The following is a 19,609-nucleotide window of genomic DNA, read 5'->3' on the forward strand; positions in this document are numbered from 1 at the left end:
TATGAAAAACTGAAGGGCAGGGCCTATGACATTCACAGCTGTACCACCACTTTTAAGACAAGAAATTCTAAAAACTCATGTTTGAATATAAACTAAATAAAAAAAAAAAAAACTTGTGTGAACATAACACAGTGCTAATTATCTATGTATAGACACATGCTACACAGCAGCACATGTCATTCTGGAATCTGAAAAGTTACATTGCAAATGCTTTTATTACATTTTTAGATTGTGACTTGTGGCAAAGAGGTTACACTTCTCCAATAGAAATACTTGTTCAGTGAACTCGGATGTTTCATGTTACTGGCATAACATATATTTATAGATATATTTATATTTAAGCAGAGGTAAGGTCCAGTTAACACCAATAGTTACAACTCATATTAAGCTACTGTTAGGAGCATCAAATACCCAATAACAACAGTATTGTTCTATTAGTACCGTGTGGTGGTGGTGGTGGTATTAGTACTAGTACTGGTAGTACTAATGTAGTCATACATCATTTCTGCCACAGAAAATCAGTTTCAGTCAGTGTACATTATATTATAGGAATCCATTCAGAAAAATAAGCCATTTCTAAGATTCTTTAAATGATTTTCTTATTAACACAAAGAGGCTTATAAACAGTCTCCTTTTCATTTTAATGAAAATATGTTGACTGCTTGCATGTTTGTTTGTTTTTTCATATTAAGTTGCAATACAAAGATCTACCATTCTACTTATAATCCACACCCAGCAAAAGCTTTATTTTCTTACTTTGCTCATTGGTTTCTTGTTTGAAGATGTGGCTCTTCTCAGCAAATCTCGATACACTGACCAAATACCCATGCTGTGAAAAGACACGTCGATAGAGCTGGATCTCTGTTTCGCTCGTTGAGTGCTGCCCAGGTAACAGAACTGCTTTCCTCAGGACTCCAGCCTGCATACTATGAAAATATTCAACCTGGTCAGAGGAGAGAGAAACCAATGTTGTTAGGAGAGTGTTCTAAGTGGATGCAGTCTAGGAAATCGGATGTTTTTATAGTCCACATCTTATCTGTCTGTCCTTGTCAAAGGTCCTGGATTGTATTAAAAGAAGCAATCTGTTATGTTCTGCTTCCACTCGGACTTCAATCAAATCGGCTTGGCAACAGGCTGCTGTTGCTATGCTGTCAATAGACTGACCCACTGTGAAGTTTGTTCAAAACTATATGTTACCGCAGCATAACAGAAGTTGAAATCTCAATGAAAGTCAATGGCCAGAGATATATGAATGGATAAATAGGTCATACTACTTGGTCTGCTTGAAACACCACCCCACTGGCTGTTTTAAGGGGCAGGTGATTTGCCCTTTCCTTTACTGTGTTCACGTCACAATCTTAGGATGCACATTGACCCGGGTTTGTCATGTTTTTATATTCATTCTTGTCGAGCTGTCAAACAATGTGTGTTTTTCTCCAAAAAACGATGCTTGCTAATGAAATTTCCCAACACTCTCTGACCCCCTCCAAAATACAAAAAAAAAGCCTGACAAAGTATCTAATTTCTCAAAGGAAAAACAACCATAACTGAATTACTTCATACAGATCAATAAAGAGATTGCATGCAAGGGTGATCTTGAAGGTTCAGATGAATCACTTGTGACTTAATATCTTGTTCCCCCATAGAATAATTTCCTTTCATGTTCCCTGTACAAGTGTTACAGGGTCATGATGTCTGTTGCTATCCATACTGGCAAGAGCACAGAAAAAGCAAACTGCAGTTGGAAACATTTATTGCTGCTGTCTCTCTGGCTCCATTTCTGAAGGGAAATTAGACACTACAGCACAACCCCTTCTGGTGGGAGGTTGTGTGGAAGAGGGAGGGCTGATAACAAAGTACATCTATTGCAAACTTTGTGTGAGTGAACCATTCAAGTTCTGCAGTGTATTGTTTTAACGGCTGATAATTCAGAAACTAATGTAACATTCTTCTCTGTGTACGAATGTAACATAACCAATATGCTGAAACATAATACTCCAAATGTATTCAATAAGTAAATTCTGAATTTCATTTAATGTTTTTTGACACTTCCTAGATGTAATTTATGTAAAGAAAGGCAAGCAACCAGATAACACTTAAAGCATAGTAAGTATGTCAGAACAGTAATGGAATCACAAACCTCTACGTAATCATACTCCGTTAGAATAGCGGAGTCTACTATGATCCTGAACTATGCTTGCCCTGTGTGATCACTCCTGTCTACTTGTGACATGTGAAGGCAGCTAATTTGTTTACACTGCATGTTATTTACATAATTCAATGCCTCAAATTTATAGAACAGCAATTTAGACAATGCATTAGCTAAGACAGTTCCATATCCTCGACTGCTATGGTGACATTCCTAAATCCGGATGCTTACAAAACATGTCATGACCCCTCCCAGCCTGGCAGTTCAGTGAGCATACTGACACAGTTCAGAGAATCTTCTGCTGACAGAAAACAGCTGCAACAGTACCATGATTATCACATTGTAGTTCACCTCTCCAATGGCAGGATTGACAATAGCTTTGGTGAGCAAAATATGCTTAGCTTGTAGAAAATACCCTACAAAACTAATGCTGTTCGATCTGTATTTTATACGTGGTAACCAACACAATATGGAATAATTTCATGCAGACAACATTTCAATTATTATTCCAATGAGGAGGTCAGTTTTTAAATAAAAATCTGAAAATAAATTCAACATTAGGTTTAATTTCTATTTCTTCTCACACAAACTTTGCACAAGTCTTTCTGTTAATTCCTTAGAAGTATGAAACAAAGTTTGATCTTAAGCCAAATGTTTTCTATTCCCATTTAATATTATTTAAAGCCAATACAAAAGCGAAAACATAATCATAATCCATAAAAAACATACTACTGTACTTTATAGTCTACATTCTTGCTAATGTATCAGTATTTTAAATCCTTCCTGAAAGGAAGTACTTTCGTAACAAATTAATCATTCAAGAAATGCAATAAACAAGTGCAGCTGACAAGACATTTTCTGCTTTAAAATTGTGTTTACTTTTTGCTTGTTTTAATAACATTCCCTGCTACTGTTGCATTATCTTTATTAAAACTAAAACACATGTTTGTGCATGACTTCAGTACTTGGTATGACTTGGTACAATTTTCTAAGTATAAATAAATGTTGCCATGTGTGTAACACACCACATCAAACAAAACAGCATCAAATCCCAAAACAACAATTCCTTCTGGCTCCAGCTCTCAGACATGTCATTTTTCATACCTAGTCATTTGATTTGACTGTTAAGAACTTGAAAAAAAAAGCACTGTATCAAAAATAAACACCAGCCATGGCTATATAATGTTACCTTACAATAATAATGATATGTAAATACAAAAAAAAAAAAAAAAAAAAAAAAACACATTCCAGGATATCTCTATAAAAAATAAGTGGACTGCAATCTAGTCCCACTGGTAGTTCTACAAAACAAAACCAGTATTGCATGAAAATAGATTATGTGATTAGCAAGCATATTTACTGTAACTATATATTTTGGTGTTTTACATCAGGTATTATGCATTGATTGCTTTATAAACATAACTTAAAACAATAAAAACCCAATGAAAAGAGATGTGAGATCGAACTGGTTTTAGAGTGACAGGATGAAGATCTTCCAGTTTTTTTAAAATCAATATAGAGGCTGCTGTATGTTTTTGGGCCCCATTTCCATAAATTGTTTTTAGAAAGGAATTAAAAGTTATAAAAGTTGAACAACTAATAAGAAAACAACTTTGGTGCAAGTACTGTAGGTGCAATTAAACTGCAAAAGGAATAGGGGAATTTTCACTAGACCAAACAAAATGCAAATTTGGCTCATTTTCAATATAAATACTGGGATAACTGAGAGGGTGTATTGATTGAAGTTGTACATGCAAGTGTTTCATTTTCTTTCTGCCCATGTAGTGGCATATTAATAAAGCAAACTATTTAAGCTTTTTTTTTTTTTTTTTTTTTTTTTTTTTTTAAATCACTGCAACATGTTCTCTAGTGTAAAAAACAAAACAAAAACAAGAACACATTTATTGTTACACAGGGATTTGGCTGCCTGTGCTGATTTTGTTGTGATAATGGTAAAATGTATTGAGTTTACACGGAACCATTCCAACCATCAAACTTGACTGAGATAATCATATGATACAGCCAAGTATAAAATGTTAAGCCATCTTCAAAAATTCTAAACAGACACATGACCAATATGACAGCCATTTTAGGTTGAAGGTCATGGCCAAGATAATCGGGAAATGTCACCCAAGGCGTTTGTTTAAATGGTATAACCCTGAAAAATATGAAGTATCCATCTGTGATCTGTTGTCTCATACAGTAAGTGTGGTGGATTTATTTAAATATGTTTAAATATAAAAAAAATTGCACCTGATAATTTGCAGCTGATTTGGTATTTAATAGAAAGAAGAAAAAAAAAACATTGTGTCTAAGGAAATCACACTTGAGCTTAGGCTATGTATTTCTATAATAAGATTGTCCAGTCAGTTGACAGTAAGCATTATGTACAGATTCGTTAATTTACAGTAGTTTACTGTGTGTTGATATTTGTTTATTGCACTCCCTTTGGGCCTGTGCATTGTATTTACTGTATTCATTTCACTTGTAGGTCAGAAATAAGGGTTGCAAATACCGTATGTTAATAAGAAAAATGATTCCAGAAACAAGCAGCCTTCAGTACAGTGTGGCGCTTGGACTAATTAGTGCTGTGTGAGTGTTTCATAGTATCGTGCAGTAACAGTATTTATTTATTTGTTTATTTGTTTGTTTATTTGTGGTCATAGTGAAGTGTAATAGTGGTGAATGCAAGCTATTTGACTACACACATATTTTAAGAAATATAAAGTTTATTAAATATTTGTCCCTTTGTGCTATTAGTCTATTGCAATTACGCACAGTTAGTCTCTTAACATGATTTGGGCAATTACATGTTATTAAATCCTGAAGATTCTCAGCCATTTGCTATAAATAAACCTCCAATCTCAAAGATATCTCTTCTCTCTGTCTCTCCTTGCACTATACATCCTGCCACTGGCAGTCTATTTAAGCAAGCTCTTAGCCTGTACATAATTTTAAACAAAGGAAACAGGTTTTATTATGCATAACTTTTTTTTTTTTACTGCTCACCTTCCTGTTCTTCTTTACCTTGTCAAAAAAGCTAAACTTTTTTTTTTTTTTCTTAAGTGGAGCACGCACTTTGTCTCAGTCATGTATCCCTTAATATGCACTGTTTATTTCTGGACTACATCCATGGCATGGGTGTGGGGTAATCTGTTTTGAGTTTCATTCTTGCATTTGCCAGCTAATTTTAACTAAATATATGCTAACGGATTCAGATCTGATGAGTGAGGGTACAAGTCCCTTCATAGTTGTGTAATTATTATGCTTTCTAAAAATAACACGCTGCACATTTTTCTTAATGTTGTTGTAGAAAGACAGAGACAAATCAAACTCAGCAGTATGTAGAGCAGTTTCCTCCTCTGGCACAGGATGTGGCTTTCTGTTACAGCAGTATCCAAGAATAAAATGACTTGCTTGTACAAGATTGTGGCAAACTGCCCACCCCTGTGTGTATTTTGTGTTGTGTGTTAATGTTGGTGTATAGTCATTGGTACACAGGATATAAACGGGTCTGTGTAACATGAGTGTTTAAAATGTATATTTGTATTTAGGCACAAGGATTGCACAGCACTTCACATGTAAATAAAATGTAATAATATGTGAGCACGCGAAATTGCACTTTATTAATTCACATGTAGTTGTACCGCGACTCCAATTGAATGACTGATTGATAATCGAGTCTCGGTACAGCTGCATAAAAGCTGCATGTTTTCACCCACTCTGGGTTGTGTGTTTGGTGAGTGGAGAACAGGTTGGAGACGGAGGTAAAGATAATAATAATAATAAGAAGAATCGCTAAAAAGATGCTCATCATGTTTTGTCTGTATAGTCTGTTTTGTTTGTCTGTTTATTTTGGCTACCAGTGCCATGTCCTGTGTTTTTGTTTGTCTTACAACTGTTTATTTTCTGGCTGTCTGTTCATGTTTGTCTGTTTATTAAATGCTGAGCGAAACCACTCACTCAGCTCCACCAAACTCCACCTCTCTTGTTGTTTATTTCCTGTTTCTGGTCTGACGTCACCCACTCTGGCCGTCTTTGTGACACGTGGTGTTAGAGTGGGATTACCAGTGCCCCCTAGACACAGACCAGAGCAGGAACCGCAATTTCTTGTTTAAAGAAAAACAAAAAAAAAAACAAAAAAAAAAAAAAAACGGGGGGACCATGGGGATCTAAAGCCCGAAAGGGAGCTGTTCCCATCTCCACCAGCAGAGGGTGAGTGCCTGCTGGTATCACTCCCCTTACCATCACCACCTACAGGACAGGAGCAAGTGCTTCCTCTGCCTCCATCACCTTCCCCTGCAAGTGAGGGAGAGCCGCACCAGTCCCCTGCAATTGAGGGAGCACCACACCATTCCCCTGTAATAAGGGTAGACTACACGCCGCTCCCACTTCCGCTGCCAGGAGACTACACACCTCCGCTACCTCCATCAGCAGGAGCAGAGCAGCAGGAACTGCCTCTGCCTCCGCCACCTCCACCTCCACCGCCAGGAGCAGAGCAGCAGGAGCTGCCTCTGCCTCTGCCACCTCCACCAGCAGACGATGAATGCCTGCTGGGTCCCTGTCCACCAGCTGAGGGTGAATGCCTGCTGGGTCCCTATCCACCAGCAGAGGGTGAATGCCTGCTGGGTTCCCGTCCACCACCAGATGATGAATACCTGCTGGTATCACTTCCCCCACCAGCAGAGGATGAATGCCTGCTGGTATCACTTCCCCCACCAACAGAGGATGAATGCCTGCTGGTATCACTTCCCCCACCAACAGAGGATGAATGCCTTTTGGTATCACTTCCCTCACCATCACGAGGAGAGGAGCTGGAGCTGCCTCTGCCTCTATCACCATCAGGGGGAGAGGAGCAGGAGCTGCCTCTTGCTTCACCAGGACCAGGACTAAATGCTGGTGGTCCTCAGCAGCCTGTACATAGGCTGCTGAGGGAAGCACAGGGAAGAACCGCCCAGCCGCAGTGGCCAAGAAGAGGGCCAACACCCGCACCCCAGCTTGTCCTGACTCCCTGCCTCGCCATACCCAAGGATGCCTGCCTCGCTTCGCCCAAGGATGCCTGCCTTGCTTTGCCTGGGGTTGCCAGCCGTTCCGCATCGCCTGGGGTTGCCTGTTGCTCCGCATCGCCTAGGGTTGCCTTTTGCTCCGCATCACCTGGGGTTGCCTGTTGCTCCGCATTGCCTGAGGTTGCCAGCCACCCCGCATCGCCTGGGGTTGCCTGTTGCTCCGCATTGCCTGGGGTTGCCAGCCGCTCTGCATCGCCTGGGGTTGCCAGCCACTCTGCATCGCCTGGGGTCGCTGGAACTGCTTTGTCAGGGGTTGCAGTCAGCTCTGCTTGGCCGCAGGGGTCAGTGTGGCCGGAGCCCCATAGGAGGGAGCTGCCGGCTATGAAAAAGGAGGAAGAGGTCAGGAGACCACCCTTTCCCACAGAAATTTCACTGCAGGAGTTCTGGGGGCTGGAGTCCCCCCAGAGGGAGCTGCCGGCTATAAAGGGGGAAGAGGTCAGGAGACCACCTTCCCCCGCAGCAGTTTCGCTGCCGAAGATCTTGCGGGAGGTCTGGAGACCACCAACCCCAGCAGCTTTTCCTCTGCTGGAATTGCACTTTATTAATTCACATGCAGTTGTACCGCGACTCCAATTGAATGATTGATTGATAATTGAGTCTCGGTACAGCTGCATAAAAGCGGCATGTTTTCACCCACTCTGGCTTGTGTGTTCTGTGAGTGGAGAACGGGATTGGAGATGGAGGTAAAGATAATAATAAGAAGAAGAAGAATCGCTAAAAAGAAGCTCACTGTGTTTTGTCTGTATAGTCCGTTTTGTTTGTCTGTTTATTTTGGCTACCATTGCTGTGTCCTGTGTTAAAGTGTTAAAATTAACAAACTTTGCAAGCCTAGGCTATCAAAAAAACTTAAAAATGTATTTCCTATATGCTTCTTGTGGTCTTATCTGAGTTAGATCCTGGGATATGTTCAACTGGATCACAGCACAGGAATAAATCCCAATCCAATCTTAACAAGAGGGATTATGTTACATAACCTTACAGTACCCCCTTCCTGTCCTCCTAATATTTCTAACACTTGCATAGCTGTTTACAGTTGTGTTTTATTTACACTTAATTTAATGGACTGGGAGTCAAACTTTGACAAAAACTGTGCTGGATATCCCTATTATAGTCTACAACGAATATGTGTTCAGAATTTCCCTGTGAGCGACAATCTTATTTTCACATAGAGTACTCTTACATGTCACTACCATTTAATGCTACAACAGGAACACTTGCAACACATTTTCCCATGGCAATACTATGCATTTACCATACATAGTTGATAATATGTTGCCATGTTTTTTTTTTACATATATATATATATATATATATATATATAATATATATATATATATATATATATATATATATATATATATTCTTTACGATACCTCTCTGGCAGGAGTGCAACTTGTTTTGAAAATTAGCGCTAAACTCTTTTGAAAGTTTAGCACCAGAGAGCCTACTGATCCTAAATTATCAAAACCTGTCCTAAGCAAGCTCCTCTCACAACTTCCCACATGACACAAACCTCTCCTGTGTTCGTGGATGTGTGGGTGGGTCGTGTGAATAGTCCAGACACAGTGAAAAGCTCTCATTATCTATGGTTGCTAAGGAATAAAAAAAAATGAAATAAAAAATACACAATTTAAAATAATGAAACATGTCTACTACTGGCAATCAAATCTGCACCCCTGCTCTGGGCTTTCAATTTGCTTTATGTTATGTTGCCATGCTTTTACTACGGGAACCTTTTATAAGGGTGTTCACTTGTTTTGGTATTTTTCTTTTCAGACAGCTATTCACAAACACATACAATGCTTGCTATAGTTTGTATTCACCTGTGGCAAAGTGCCCTGTCCCTGGGCTATTTATTTGTGTTGTATGTTACGTGTAGTGTGTTAAAGTTGGTGTACAGTCATAGGTACACAGGATATGAATGGGTCTGTGTAACACAAGTGGTTTAAAATGTACATATGTATTTAGGCACAAGGATTGCACAGCACTTCACGTGTAGGTCAAATGTAATAATATGAGAGCACAGGGAATTGCACTTTATTAATTCACATGCAGTTGTACCAACATTCCAATTGAATGATTGATTAGCAGTCGAGTCTCGGTACAACTGCATAAAATCAGCATGTTTTCACTCACTCGGGGTTGCGTGAGTAGTGGAGAGGGGAACGTAAAATAGTTAAAATAAATAACTGATTGGTCAGTCTGGAGAGGCCAAGCTCTTTCTCACAGTGCAGTCCTGCTCTAGGGGGACGGGCTGTGTCTCAGCTGCTTCACTTTCATTTACCTTTTTCCACATTTTTTGGGGGTAGGTGAGTGTTAATTCCTATCTGCGGCACTAGGGTGCATGATATTGTTCGTGTTTTCCTAGCTGGCCTCGCACATGTACTGTAGCTGTTGAGCACCCATGGACAAGGTCTCCGGACAAATTTCATCATTAAATTGTCTGTTGAATTGCAAATTAATAAATCATCACAATCCGGATTCTCTGTTATGAATAACAGATGTAGGGGCCCTACGCTAACCTATATTTTGGGGGCCTTATGTATTATTGTGGGGAATGGTGTTATTGGCATATTGGCTAATCTGGTCCTGCATTGGGGAAAGAAAGTGTGAGCGAGCCAATACAGAGTGGGGGAGGGGAGCAGGGCACGGAGCAGACATTTCCAGCCCGCTCCTTCACAGCACTGAGAAGAAATGAGCACAATTGTATTTTTCTTAAATACATGTTTGCCCATGGAGTTTGCACAAAAAATTAAAAAAAGGTGACAAATACAGATATAGTATTTTCCATCATGCCTGTGCATGCACCATTAATTTTCCAGTTTCAAAACAAAATTAGGCACTTTTATGTTTTGCAGTACTGCATTTAAAAAAAAAACAATAAAAAAAAAGATAAAGCTTTTATATTCAATGTGACTGGAGTTGCACTTTATAATTCTTTAGGGAAGGAAAAATATACATTCTCCTGATTGTGGATCTGCCATATAAAAATGTGAGAAACGTCATCAGTGTGTCTCCCTGTCTGCAGTTATTACATGCCTATATTGTTCTTATACAGATCTACGGTTATGTCCCAATACAGTGTTGTGAACACGGTTTATATTTTCTTCACTCCTAAGGATAGTTCATACATTACAGGGTGGTCCGTCAGCCTCGTTGAGACTCGCTCATGTGTCTTCATGGGTTGCTTTGAGCTCCCTATGAGATATTTGGATACAAACAAGCCCAGCAAAAAGATAATTTGATACAAATGATATGCAAAATTTGAAACAGGTGAGTACACCGTACACGACATCATAGGAACCTGTTAACTGCAGATGATATTTCCTAACCGTACACATTTTTTCAGTACCAATCAATAACAATGAGGAAGCATCTTCAAATTGAATTATTTGAACACTTTATGTAGGCTTTTATCTTTGCAGATCATAGCTGGACATGAGGTTTGTTAAACTGTGTATGTCTTTATTGCCTTGTACCATACGACAGAAATCACATGTGAGTGTAATAATTAAATCTCACTGTTGTTAATGATCATTTTAATTAAAATTCAAACATCTCTGGGAACATAGAACACAAACTGATGCAGTATGGATCACAGACCAAAAAAACCTTCAGTCCCAGGCAGTAAAGTACAAAAGCATTAGCAAGTGCATAATATAACATCCACTGAGGTTAATGGGTCCATGGTTCCCTTTCAATTCGAAAACAAACAACAATACTTTTGGGATATGCCAGGTATTTACTGAGCATTTTATGTCAGAGGTGCCGATAGGCCCCTCCGGGAAGTGATGTCCTCGGTCCCGCCTGCGGGATTAGGTAGTCACTCCGCGGAGATCACGTTCTCTTTTGCATCAAACCCGCGAATGCGAGTGATTCGACCTCGCAAGAAGATGGCCAACAACAATACTTTTGGGAAAGTATATCAAAGCTGTCTCGAGGGAGCGTGAGTGGATAGCAGATGAGGGACGTCTCGCTACCACCAAACTAATCTTTGTGGTGTGAGCATGCAACCTCAAGGACCCTTGTGCCTAATTTTAGGATCTAACACATCGAGTCGGTAGAACCTGGTCAATGTATGTGGAGTAGCCCAGCTTGCCGCAGTACAGATATCAATGAGACAGAGCTGGTCAAACTGATGCAGCGCTCTCATAAAGGCAAACTGGAGATATTTCCTGTGCGTGGGAAGAATAGGGATGTGAAAATATGAGTCCTTTAAGTCCACAGTGGGAAACCACCTGGACAGACTGGATGATGTGGCGATGTATGACTATCTTGAACCTCCTCTCACTCAAGAACCCATTGAGGTGTCTCAGGTCTAGGATGGGATGAAGGCCCCTGTTTTTTTTTACCTAGAGTAGAACCCCTCTTCTTGATAGGTGCATTCTATGAGGCGGATGGCTTGCTTGAGAAGTAATGCTTTTACTTATTGTTCGAGGGCAAAGACCTGGAGATGGTCGCTCATGGATTTAACCATCGAAGGCAGGTGGAGGAGGGGGGGAGGATGGGGCTCCCAACTCTGTGAGCCTCCTGCACAAGGTCCAAGGCTGAGATACGTGCTGCATCCGCAAGCACCTGACACACAGGAAGTGTTTGTCCTGTGGGGGAAGCATCCCTCCACAGGATGTGCAAGGGTGAAACTTCGACATTGCGATGCACAGATCGTCTGGGCACTAGGGGTGCCTAAGAACCGATGCACCAAGGTCCAGGTGCACTGAGGGCCCTGAAGCACCGAGCCACCAAGGCTCTGAGGCACCGAGGTACTGAGGGTACTGAGGGTATTGATGCAGGGAGCATCTGAGCACCGAAATACGCGAAGCACCGAGGTACTGAGGGCACTGAGGGTATCGATGCAGGGAGCGTCTGAGCACTGAAATACGCGAAGCACCGAGGTACTGAGGGCACTGAGGGTATCGATGCAGGGAGCGTCTGAGCACCGAAATACGCGAAGCACCGAGGTACTGAGGGCACTGAGGGTATCGATGCAGGGAGCGTCTGAGCACTGAAATACGCGAAGCACCGAGGTACTGAGGGCACTGAGGGTATCGATGCAGGGAGCGTCTGAGCACCGAAATACGCGAAGCACCGAGGTACTGAGGGCACTGAGGGTATCGATGCAGGGAGCGTCTGAACACTGAAATACGCGAAGCACCGAGGTACTGAGGGTACTGAGGGCACTGAGGGTATCGATGCAGGGAGCGTCTGAGCACCGAAATACGCGAAGCACCGAGGTACTGAGGGCACTGAGGGTATCGATGCAGAGAGCGTCTGAGCACCGAAATACGCGAAGCACCGAGGTACTGAGGGCACTGAGGGTATCGATGCAGGGAGCGTCTGAGCACCTAAATACGCGAAGCACCGAGGTACTAAGGGTACTGAGGGCACTGAGGGTATCGATGCAGGGAGCGTCTGAGCACCGAAATACGCGAAGCACCGAGGTACTGAGGGCACTGAGGGTATCGATGCAGGGAGCGTCTGAGCACCGAAATACGCGAAGCACCGAGGTACTGAGGGCACAGAGGGTATCGATGCAGGGAGCGTCTGAGCACCGAAATACGCGAAGCACCGAGGAGTTGAGGCTCTGGAGCACCAAGGGTGTAGAAGCAACAATGTGCCGAGGCTCCGTGGTACTCATGCACAGAGGGCACCAATGCAGGGAGAGTCCAAACAGCAAGGCACCGAGGCTCTGGAGCACCGAGGGGGCCGAGTGCACTGAAAGCACCGATGGAGGGAGCATCTAAGCACAGAAGCCGCTGTGGAAATGCTTTTTTAATGAAAACAGTGTCGAACTTGTGACTGAGGCAACATAATTTCCTCTTCTATCATGTAACTGTTTATGGGATAATAACCATGAAAGTCAAAAGACAGATAAGCTGACAAAGAGTGGATTGTACTGTAGTTGTAGAAAATGTAACAAAATATTAACTTCATGTTATTATATGATACTGACGAAGAAAGGTATACCACACTAGATGAAGCCAAACTAGTTTTCTTATTTAATAATACTTAAATGTTTAAATTAATGTCATTGATACATATTTTACAGAAACTATACTGTACATAAAAATGGCCTAGGGGGCTGTCCAATTTTCAGTAGTTTACATTAAAGTTAATGTTGATAGGTATGAAAGTTTACTTTTGTTGTGCTTATCTTTGTTTTTCACCTTTTCTTGCATGTAATGTTTATTCTTTTACTTGCCGTTTCTACATTAAAATCATTATATATCTCCCTTGCATACAGACAAGCTAGTTTTATTTACCATTCATAACAAACTTTGCAGTATACTGCAGTTTTTCTTCTGATGTAATTTCCTGCTCCACAATAAAAAGGTCCCTTGAAAAACTGTTCTTCTCAGAGTAAAGCGTGTTTCATCCAGACCAGAGTGACATGCAGAGCTCTGCAAGAACACATCCTGTTTGATTACAAATACAAGCACTAATATAATTGTTTTTATTTTTGACTGCATTTTGATGTAATATGTTTTATTTGCTATATTGTGTCATTTTAAGGTCATTATTATGGAGAGTATTAGCTAGGCATGCAAGTAGATTTGATTTTTATTATATTAGGTTGTAGAGTTTTTTGTTCCTCAAACACAAACTAAACAAGTGTTTCAATTTATTTGTAAAATACACTGTGGTCTATGACCTACGTAGCCTACACCTTATTTATCCTGTTTCTTCAAGTGGTTTATTGTATGAATATTTTCATTTAAAATAAATTCCTATTTGCAGTATAGATATCATACAGATAAAGTATCATACAGTATCATACAGATAAATCATATAGACAAGAGAGACACTTTGTTTTAGTGCCCCATCTGGTCAGTTTTGACTTGGTTGGGAAGCATTTCAATGTATTAAAGAATATAAAAACTCATATAACGATACTTATTTTTAATATGTAGACTATAGAGACAGAGTAAACATTGCCAGTACAGGTATGTTTCAATCACAATGTTACAGTTACCCCTAGCAGTTCAAATTGCCCTTCCTGTTGGACATATCTGGTTTTTAGGCATCATTGTTCTCATTATAACATAGGCGAATATATAAAAATTGCTGATGTTGAAATGATTTTACAACTAGTTTTATGTTGGTGTGGGTAATATGTCATTTGTATTGGCCCTGCCCAGTCTTCCAAGTTCTGAAATATGTTTCCTTTGCATGAGCAGGGTAATGTATTAATGTTTTAATGTTCAAACTGTTTCCAAAAAGCAGTGCAATGCAGTTCAGAGCAGGAACTGACAAAGAGTAATGGAGTGGCAGGTTGTCGAAGCCTCTGGGGTGAAAATGTTTTATTGTATTGTAGTGAGCCGGGGGAATCACTTCACATTCATGATATAAGAAATGCTCAGTTCATACACTCATACAAATAATCTGGATAGTGTTATACTGTGTGGTAGGAAAAAAAAAGGCCATTGAAATGAGACATATTCGGGAACATGGTTACAATCTAATCATTTGTAATTATTTTTATTGATTATTTCACTTTATACTAGGTTATCCCTTTAAGAGCTAGTAATGTTAGCACTGTCTTGTTTTAAACCTTACAGAATTAAATAGCCACCCAGTGGTGCACTCTGGGTACAGTAGATAAGATATGATAACATTAAATGGTCAAATCAAGTCTCAAATTATAAAATAAAATCTATATGCATAAAAGAAAGTCTAGAGAATATAATGTTTGCACTATGACTATGAGAATAAATGTGATCATGCCCCACAATACACAGCTGGTTGCTGCTCAAAACATTGTTATCACTAATTAATCTTGGAAAAAACAGAGCAGATATGTATTCCTGTCTGAAGTGCAATTTCTGATTACTGCGTGGCCCTTAAACATGCTTCTTTTTAGGGAAACCTCTTGAATTTAATTGTCAGTGACAGCTGCAGTAAACCACCTGTCATTCTCCTTGGGGTTAACCTTATTAACAGATGGATTAAAAGAAGAGCAAACCTTTTAAAGTGATGGACTGCATAAATGTCTTTTAAAAGGATTCACTGTACAAGCAGTGCTATGAAAAATGAATTGAGGATTTTTCCATCGCTGCGGACCATACTGTGAACAGCTAGCACCATGGACCCAAACAGAAACAACGGATTGTAAAATAGCTGTTGTGATCTTACCCTGTACCCATCACCATGATCCTTAAAACCTGACATGAATGTTTTATTACGTATCAAAGAAGAGTTTATGTTTTCCTTTGTGTATTTAACCGTTCACATTTCATAAACCAACTTCACATTTTCAGTGTTATGGAAAGTGACAAAATGTAGCAGTACCTCCGTCTTTGACCTGTAACCTTACAGAGGGACCATATTGTGGTTGTGTGCCTTTTTGGTTTCCGGATCTAGTGCAGTCAAGTGCGGTTATGGGTATTTTGTCCAATTAAAATTGACTTGTTTATGGCAGTATTTTTACAAAGCTCTAGCCCCAGCACTGGGAAACCTCACAGGCACTGTGGTACTGTTTTCATATGCTTGCATAGTTATAAATAAACACTGCAAGATGTATGTATCAGTAACTTTGTCATTAACCTGTCACTACGACTGCCACATTGAAGTAAAATGACCTTTTAGGTTTCCTTGTGATAGATACAGCATACTTGTGGATACTGCTGGATATATTGGCTATGTTACATGAAATAAATGTCTTCACCTCGACCTTGACCTTGATGAGTATGAATTTTGATCTCAAAGCGCAACTGTCCCAACGTTTCTTAATTCTCAAAGTAACGAATTCCACATTAATTGACATTCTATTGCACCCACTTGCACACTGCATTCAAGTTTGTTACAAAAGAATTGTATCCTGCAGCCAGTTACATTGACATTGTGTGAAATGACAACACCTTGACAACAGTGTGACAATACTTTTTTTTGTGGCCATTATCACCTGTGAGACACCATTTTAAAGAATAGTTGATGTTACAATAAGTAATTTTGTGCACAAGGTTTCTTGAACCCAGGGACTAGCAATTATATTGTGCACAATTGTGGTATTGCTTTGCCCACGGTTAACTTCTTTCTCAATAAACGACACTTAACTGGACACTGATACTCGTTTCCTGAACACTTTTAATTAATTAATAAAAATTTTTACCCTGCCTGACCATTTCTGTGACTCCTTGTTTCAAAACATAGCTGGTAACATCAAAGCAATAAGTGTTTTATAAACCTATTTTAAAGTGTATTAGTGCAGGAATATTCCTAGAGCTGTAATCTAAAAGTATACACCCATTTAACAAACATCAAGTAATGACCTGTGTGATTTGGCTCAAGTTCATATTAATCAGCAAAATCAGGATCTTGCTAATTAATGTTTGACAGCATTTGTGGAATAACAACTGTGTTCTAATTAATTTCTCTCCTGCCCTCACCTCACCACACTCCAAAATAACTATGTGACCAAATATTGTGGGCTTTTAACTAGTGGTTGTAAATGAAATAAAATACAAACAGTTATACTTTGGTATTCATTAAAATGCTCAACTTATGTCGTGGTCAAGTTAACCTGTAGTCATTAGAATAAGTTCCAGTATATACTACATAAATAGGCATGCATGTCATACTCACGTCTGTTAAGTTCTTTAAAGTATCCAGCAAAGCAAATAGACTCTGTTGATTCCTTGGGAGTATTTCGTTGAATTGACCCTCTGGTGTCCCGTTACTGTTAGTAGTAGTGGATTTAAACCGTTCCTTTGCTATCATTAAGGTTTGATAAAGACAGATTGCTACCCCTAAAAGTAGCACAGGACGTGAACAGCGACGGCGACACACCAGGAGCCGAGGAAAAAACATTTCCACTGCTTTCAAAACTCCAGAAGCAGGGAATAAGACACACACACACATTCATCCATTTCTGTATCCAAAATGTACAGTATACACCCAATATTCAAAAGTGAGTCATCATTGTTTTCTGTGAAATGGCACTTGGAAAATGAACTTTGAAGAGACGAAATACCTTTAAGTTTCCAAAACACCAGTTGTACTTTTGTAGATGTCTTAAACAGACGGACATACTGTAATACTTTTATTCTGAATAAACGCCTTGTAGTACAAGCATGTATGGTCGTGGTTTATTGTGTGTGTGTGTGTGTATATATATATATATATATATATATATATATATATATATATATATATATATATATATATATATAAATCTTCAATTCAGAAAAGTGACCAATAGGAGACTGGAAGGATCCTCCTTGTGTTTTTTTTTTTTTTTTAACTGTCGCACTCTGTTCAACTTGATAAAATAAATCCACTGGCGAAATCAGTTGTATCTGCGACACAGTTTATTATATTAGTAGCTACATTTATCCATACCAGTCACGTAGGCGACACAGTTTATTATATTAGTAGCAGGAAAAAAAGTTTTTTTTTTTTTTATTTTTTTCCACTGCAGAGAAACGAGTCTCTGATGGGTTGCTGATTAAATCCACCCAGAGCAGCTCTGCCTCATGACTCCGGCTAATCACTCGCCTTCCCTGCGTGGATTTGACAGGACCAGTTTGCGTGGATCCGTTACTTTTAACTCCTCAACAAAGTAGAAAAAAAACGTTTCTTTTATCAGAATAATATGTTTATATTTAGTTTTTTATCCATACATAGATATGAATGTGTCCCTCTGTCTTGTGAAGTCCAAATGCGTAGACTCGAAATGTGCAAAACCCACTGATCCACCTGGTTTGAATTAGTCCCTATAATGTAAACAGTTACTTCCTCTCAGTGCTGTGACAGTCAGTCTGACGAGGAGGAAAACGCTGCTGTTGTACTCCAAGAAAGTGATTCTACTGTATATGTTGCTAAACTGGCAGTGCATGCACTTAAGAAGTTTGCTGAGTCTGAGCACAGAGATTCGAAATTCTAAAAAAAAAAAAAAAAAAAAAACGAGATCACTGCTATTATAAAGTGTAGTGTTATTTTGGAGAACAGCACGGCATCGTGGTACACCCGCTGGTATTTTTTTTTTTTTTTTTTTTTTTTTTTAACTATGCAAAACACAATTAAGAAAACTATTTATAGCTGGTATTTAAAAATAAAAGAAAAATTGCACATTGTTCATGAATTACTGTTGTAGTTAAATAAATAAATAAAAATCCGTAAATTGTCGTTTTACTTTTGACTCGTGGATCTAATATGTGCAGCTCTAGAAAGGCAACGTTATTTTCAGTATTGGATTGATTGTTAAAGATACCAGCAGCTCTGTAAGTGTTCTCTATAAAATGTACTTAGTATACAAAAACGCATGCTTAAGAAAAATGTTTCTTGCTGCCTGTGCGAGAACAGGGCTTGATTTATTTATTTATTTTTTTTGGTTCCTGGATAGTGTTATTTTCTAATTGCTTATGCCTCAAAGGTATAGAAAATGGCAATTATTCCCCACAAACTTTGCTTTTGTGACCAGGACAGTGATATTTTGAAATTTACCTATTTTCCAGAACATTCCAGATAGATTCAGTGCTGAGTAAACTTGGAGTAACTTCTAGAACTTTCCATTAATATAAATAGTAGTATAAATACAGGGGCCTTAAGCTCACCAATTCAGTTTAGTTCCAGCTGCCTAAGTGGATATATATCTGCATTTTTCTGGGAGGTCATAGGAGACTTCAAAATGGTGGCATTCCTGATGGGTCTCCAAGGCGGTTTTACCAAGTTTCCCTGCTATCTTTGCCTTTCACAGCAGGGACACCAAGGCGCACTACCACAGGCGGGACTGGCCACAGCGAACTGAGTTCTCTGTGGGGAGGAACAACGTCAAGTGGGAGCCACTGGTGGACCCCCGGAAAGTGCTGATGCCACCACTGCACATCAAATTGGGCCTTATGAAACAATTTGTCAGAGCTCTAGATAAAGAGTCGGCAGCTTTCAAGTACATTCAAGACTTCTTCCCTAAGCTGTCTGAGGCAAAGGTCAAAGCCGGTGTCTTCATCGGACTACAGATAAAGAAGATCCTGGAGTGCAATGAATTCCCCAAGAAGCTCACTAGTAAGGAGAAAGCGGCTTGGAACAGCTTTGTCGCAGTGGTTCGGGGCTTCCTGGGCAATCACATGGCCGAAAACTATGTGGAGCTGGTTGAGACTCTGGTGAAGAACTACAGCACAATGGGCTGTAGGATGTCCCTCAAAGTCCATATCCTTGATGCTCATCTTGATAAATTCAAGGAGAACATGGGAGCGTTCTCGGAGGAGCAAGGCGAGCGCTTCCACCAGGATATACTGGACTTTGAACGCCGCTACCAAGGACAGTATAACGAGAACATGATGGGAGACTACATTTGGGGGCTGATTCGTGAAAGTGATTTACAGCATAATTGTAAATCTCGAAAAACTACTCATTTCTAAATCTTTTGTAGTCACTTTTGTATTACTTTAGTATAAATACA

At 39.7% G+C, this 19,609-nt stretch overlaps 1 protein-coding gene across 1 annotated transcript in view; it reads right to left on the minus strand.

Annotated features, from left to right (window-relative positions):
• Nucleotides 1–17,361, minus strand: part of LOC121319807 (cadherin-like and PC-esterase domain-containing protein 1) — an 83,116-nt gene extending 65,755 nt beyond the window's left edge. Inside the window, exons 1-2 of the mRNA XM_041257646.1 lie at nucleotides 16,795–17,361; nucleotides 757–943 (exon numbers count right to left, since the gene is read on the minus strand). Coding sequence (XP_041113580.1) covers nucleotides 757–943; nucleotides 16,795–17,070 — 463 coding nt within the window. The 5' untranslated portion in view covers nucleotides 17,071–17,361. The remainder of the gene's footprint in view (nucleotides 1–756; nucleotides 944–16,794) is intronic.
• Between the last annotated feature and the right edge of the window lie 2,248 nt (nucleotides 17,362–19,609).

This window comes from Polyodon spathula, chromosome 8 (assembly GCF_017654505.1).
Source record: "Polyodon spathula isolate WHYD16114869_AA chromosome 8, ASM1765450v1, whole genome shotgun sequence".
NCBI classification, from domain to species: domain Eukaryota; kingdom Metazoa; phylum Chordata; class Actinopteri; order Acipenseriformes; family Polyodontidae; genus Polyodon; species Polyodon spathula.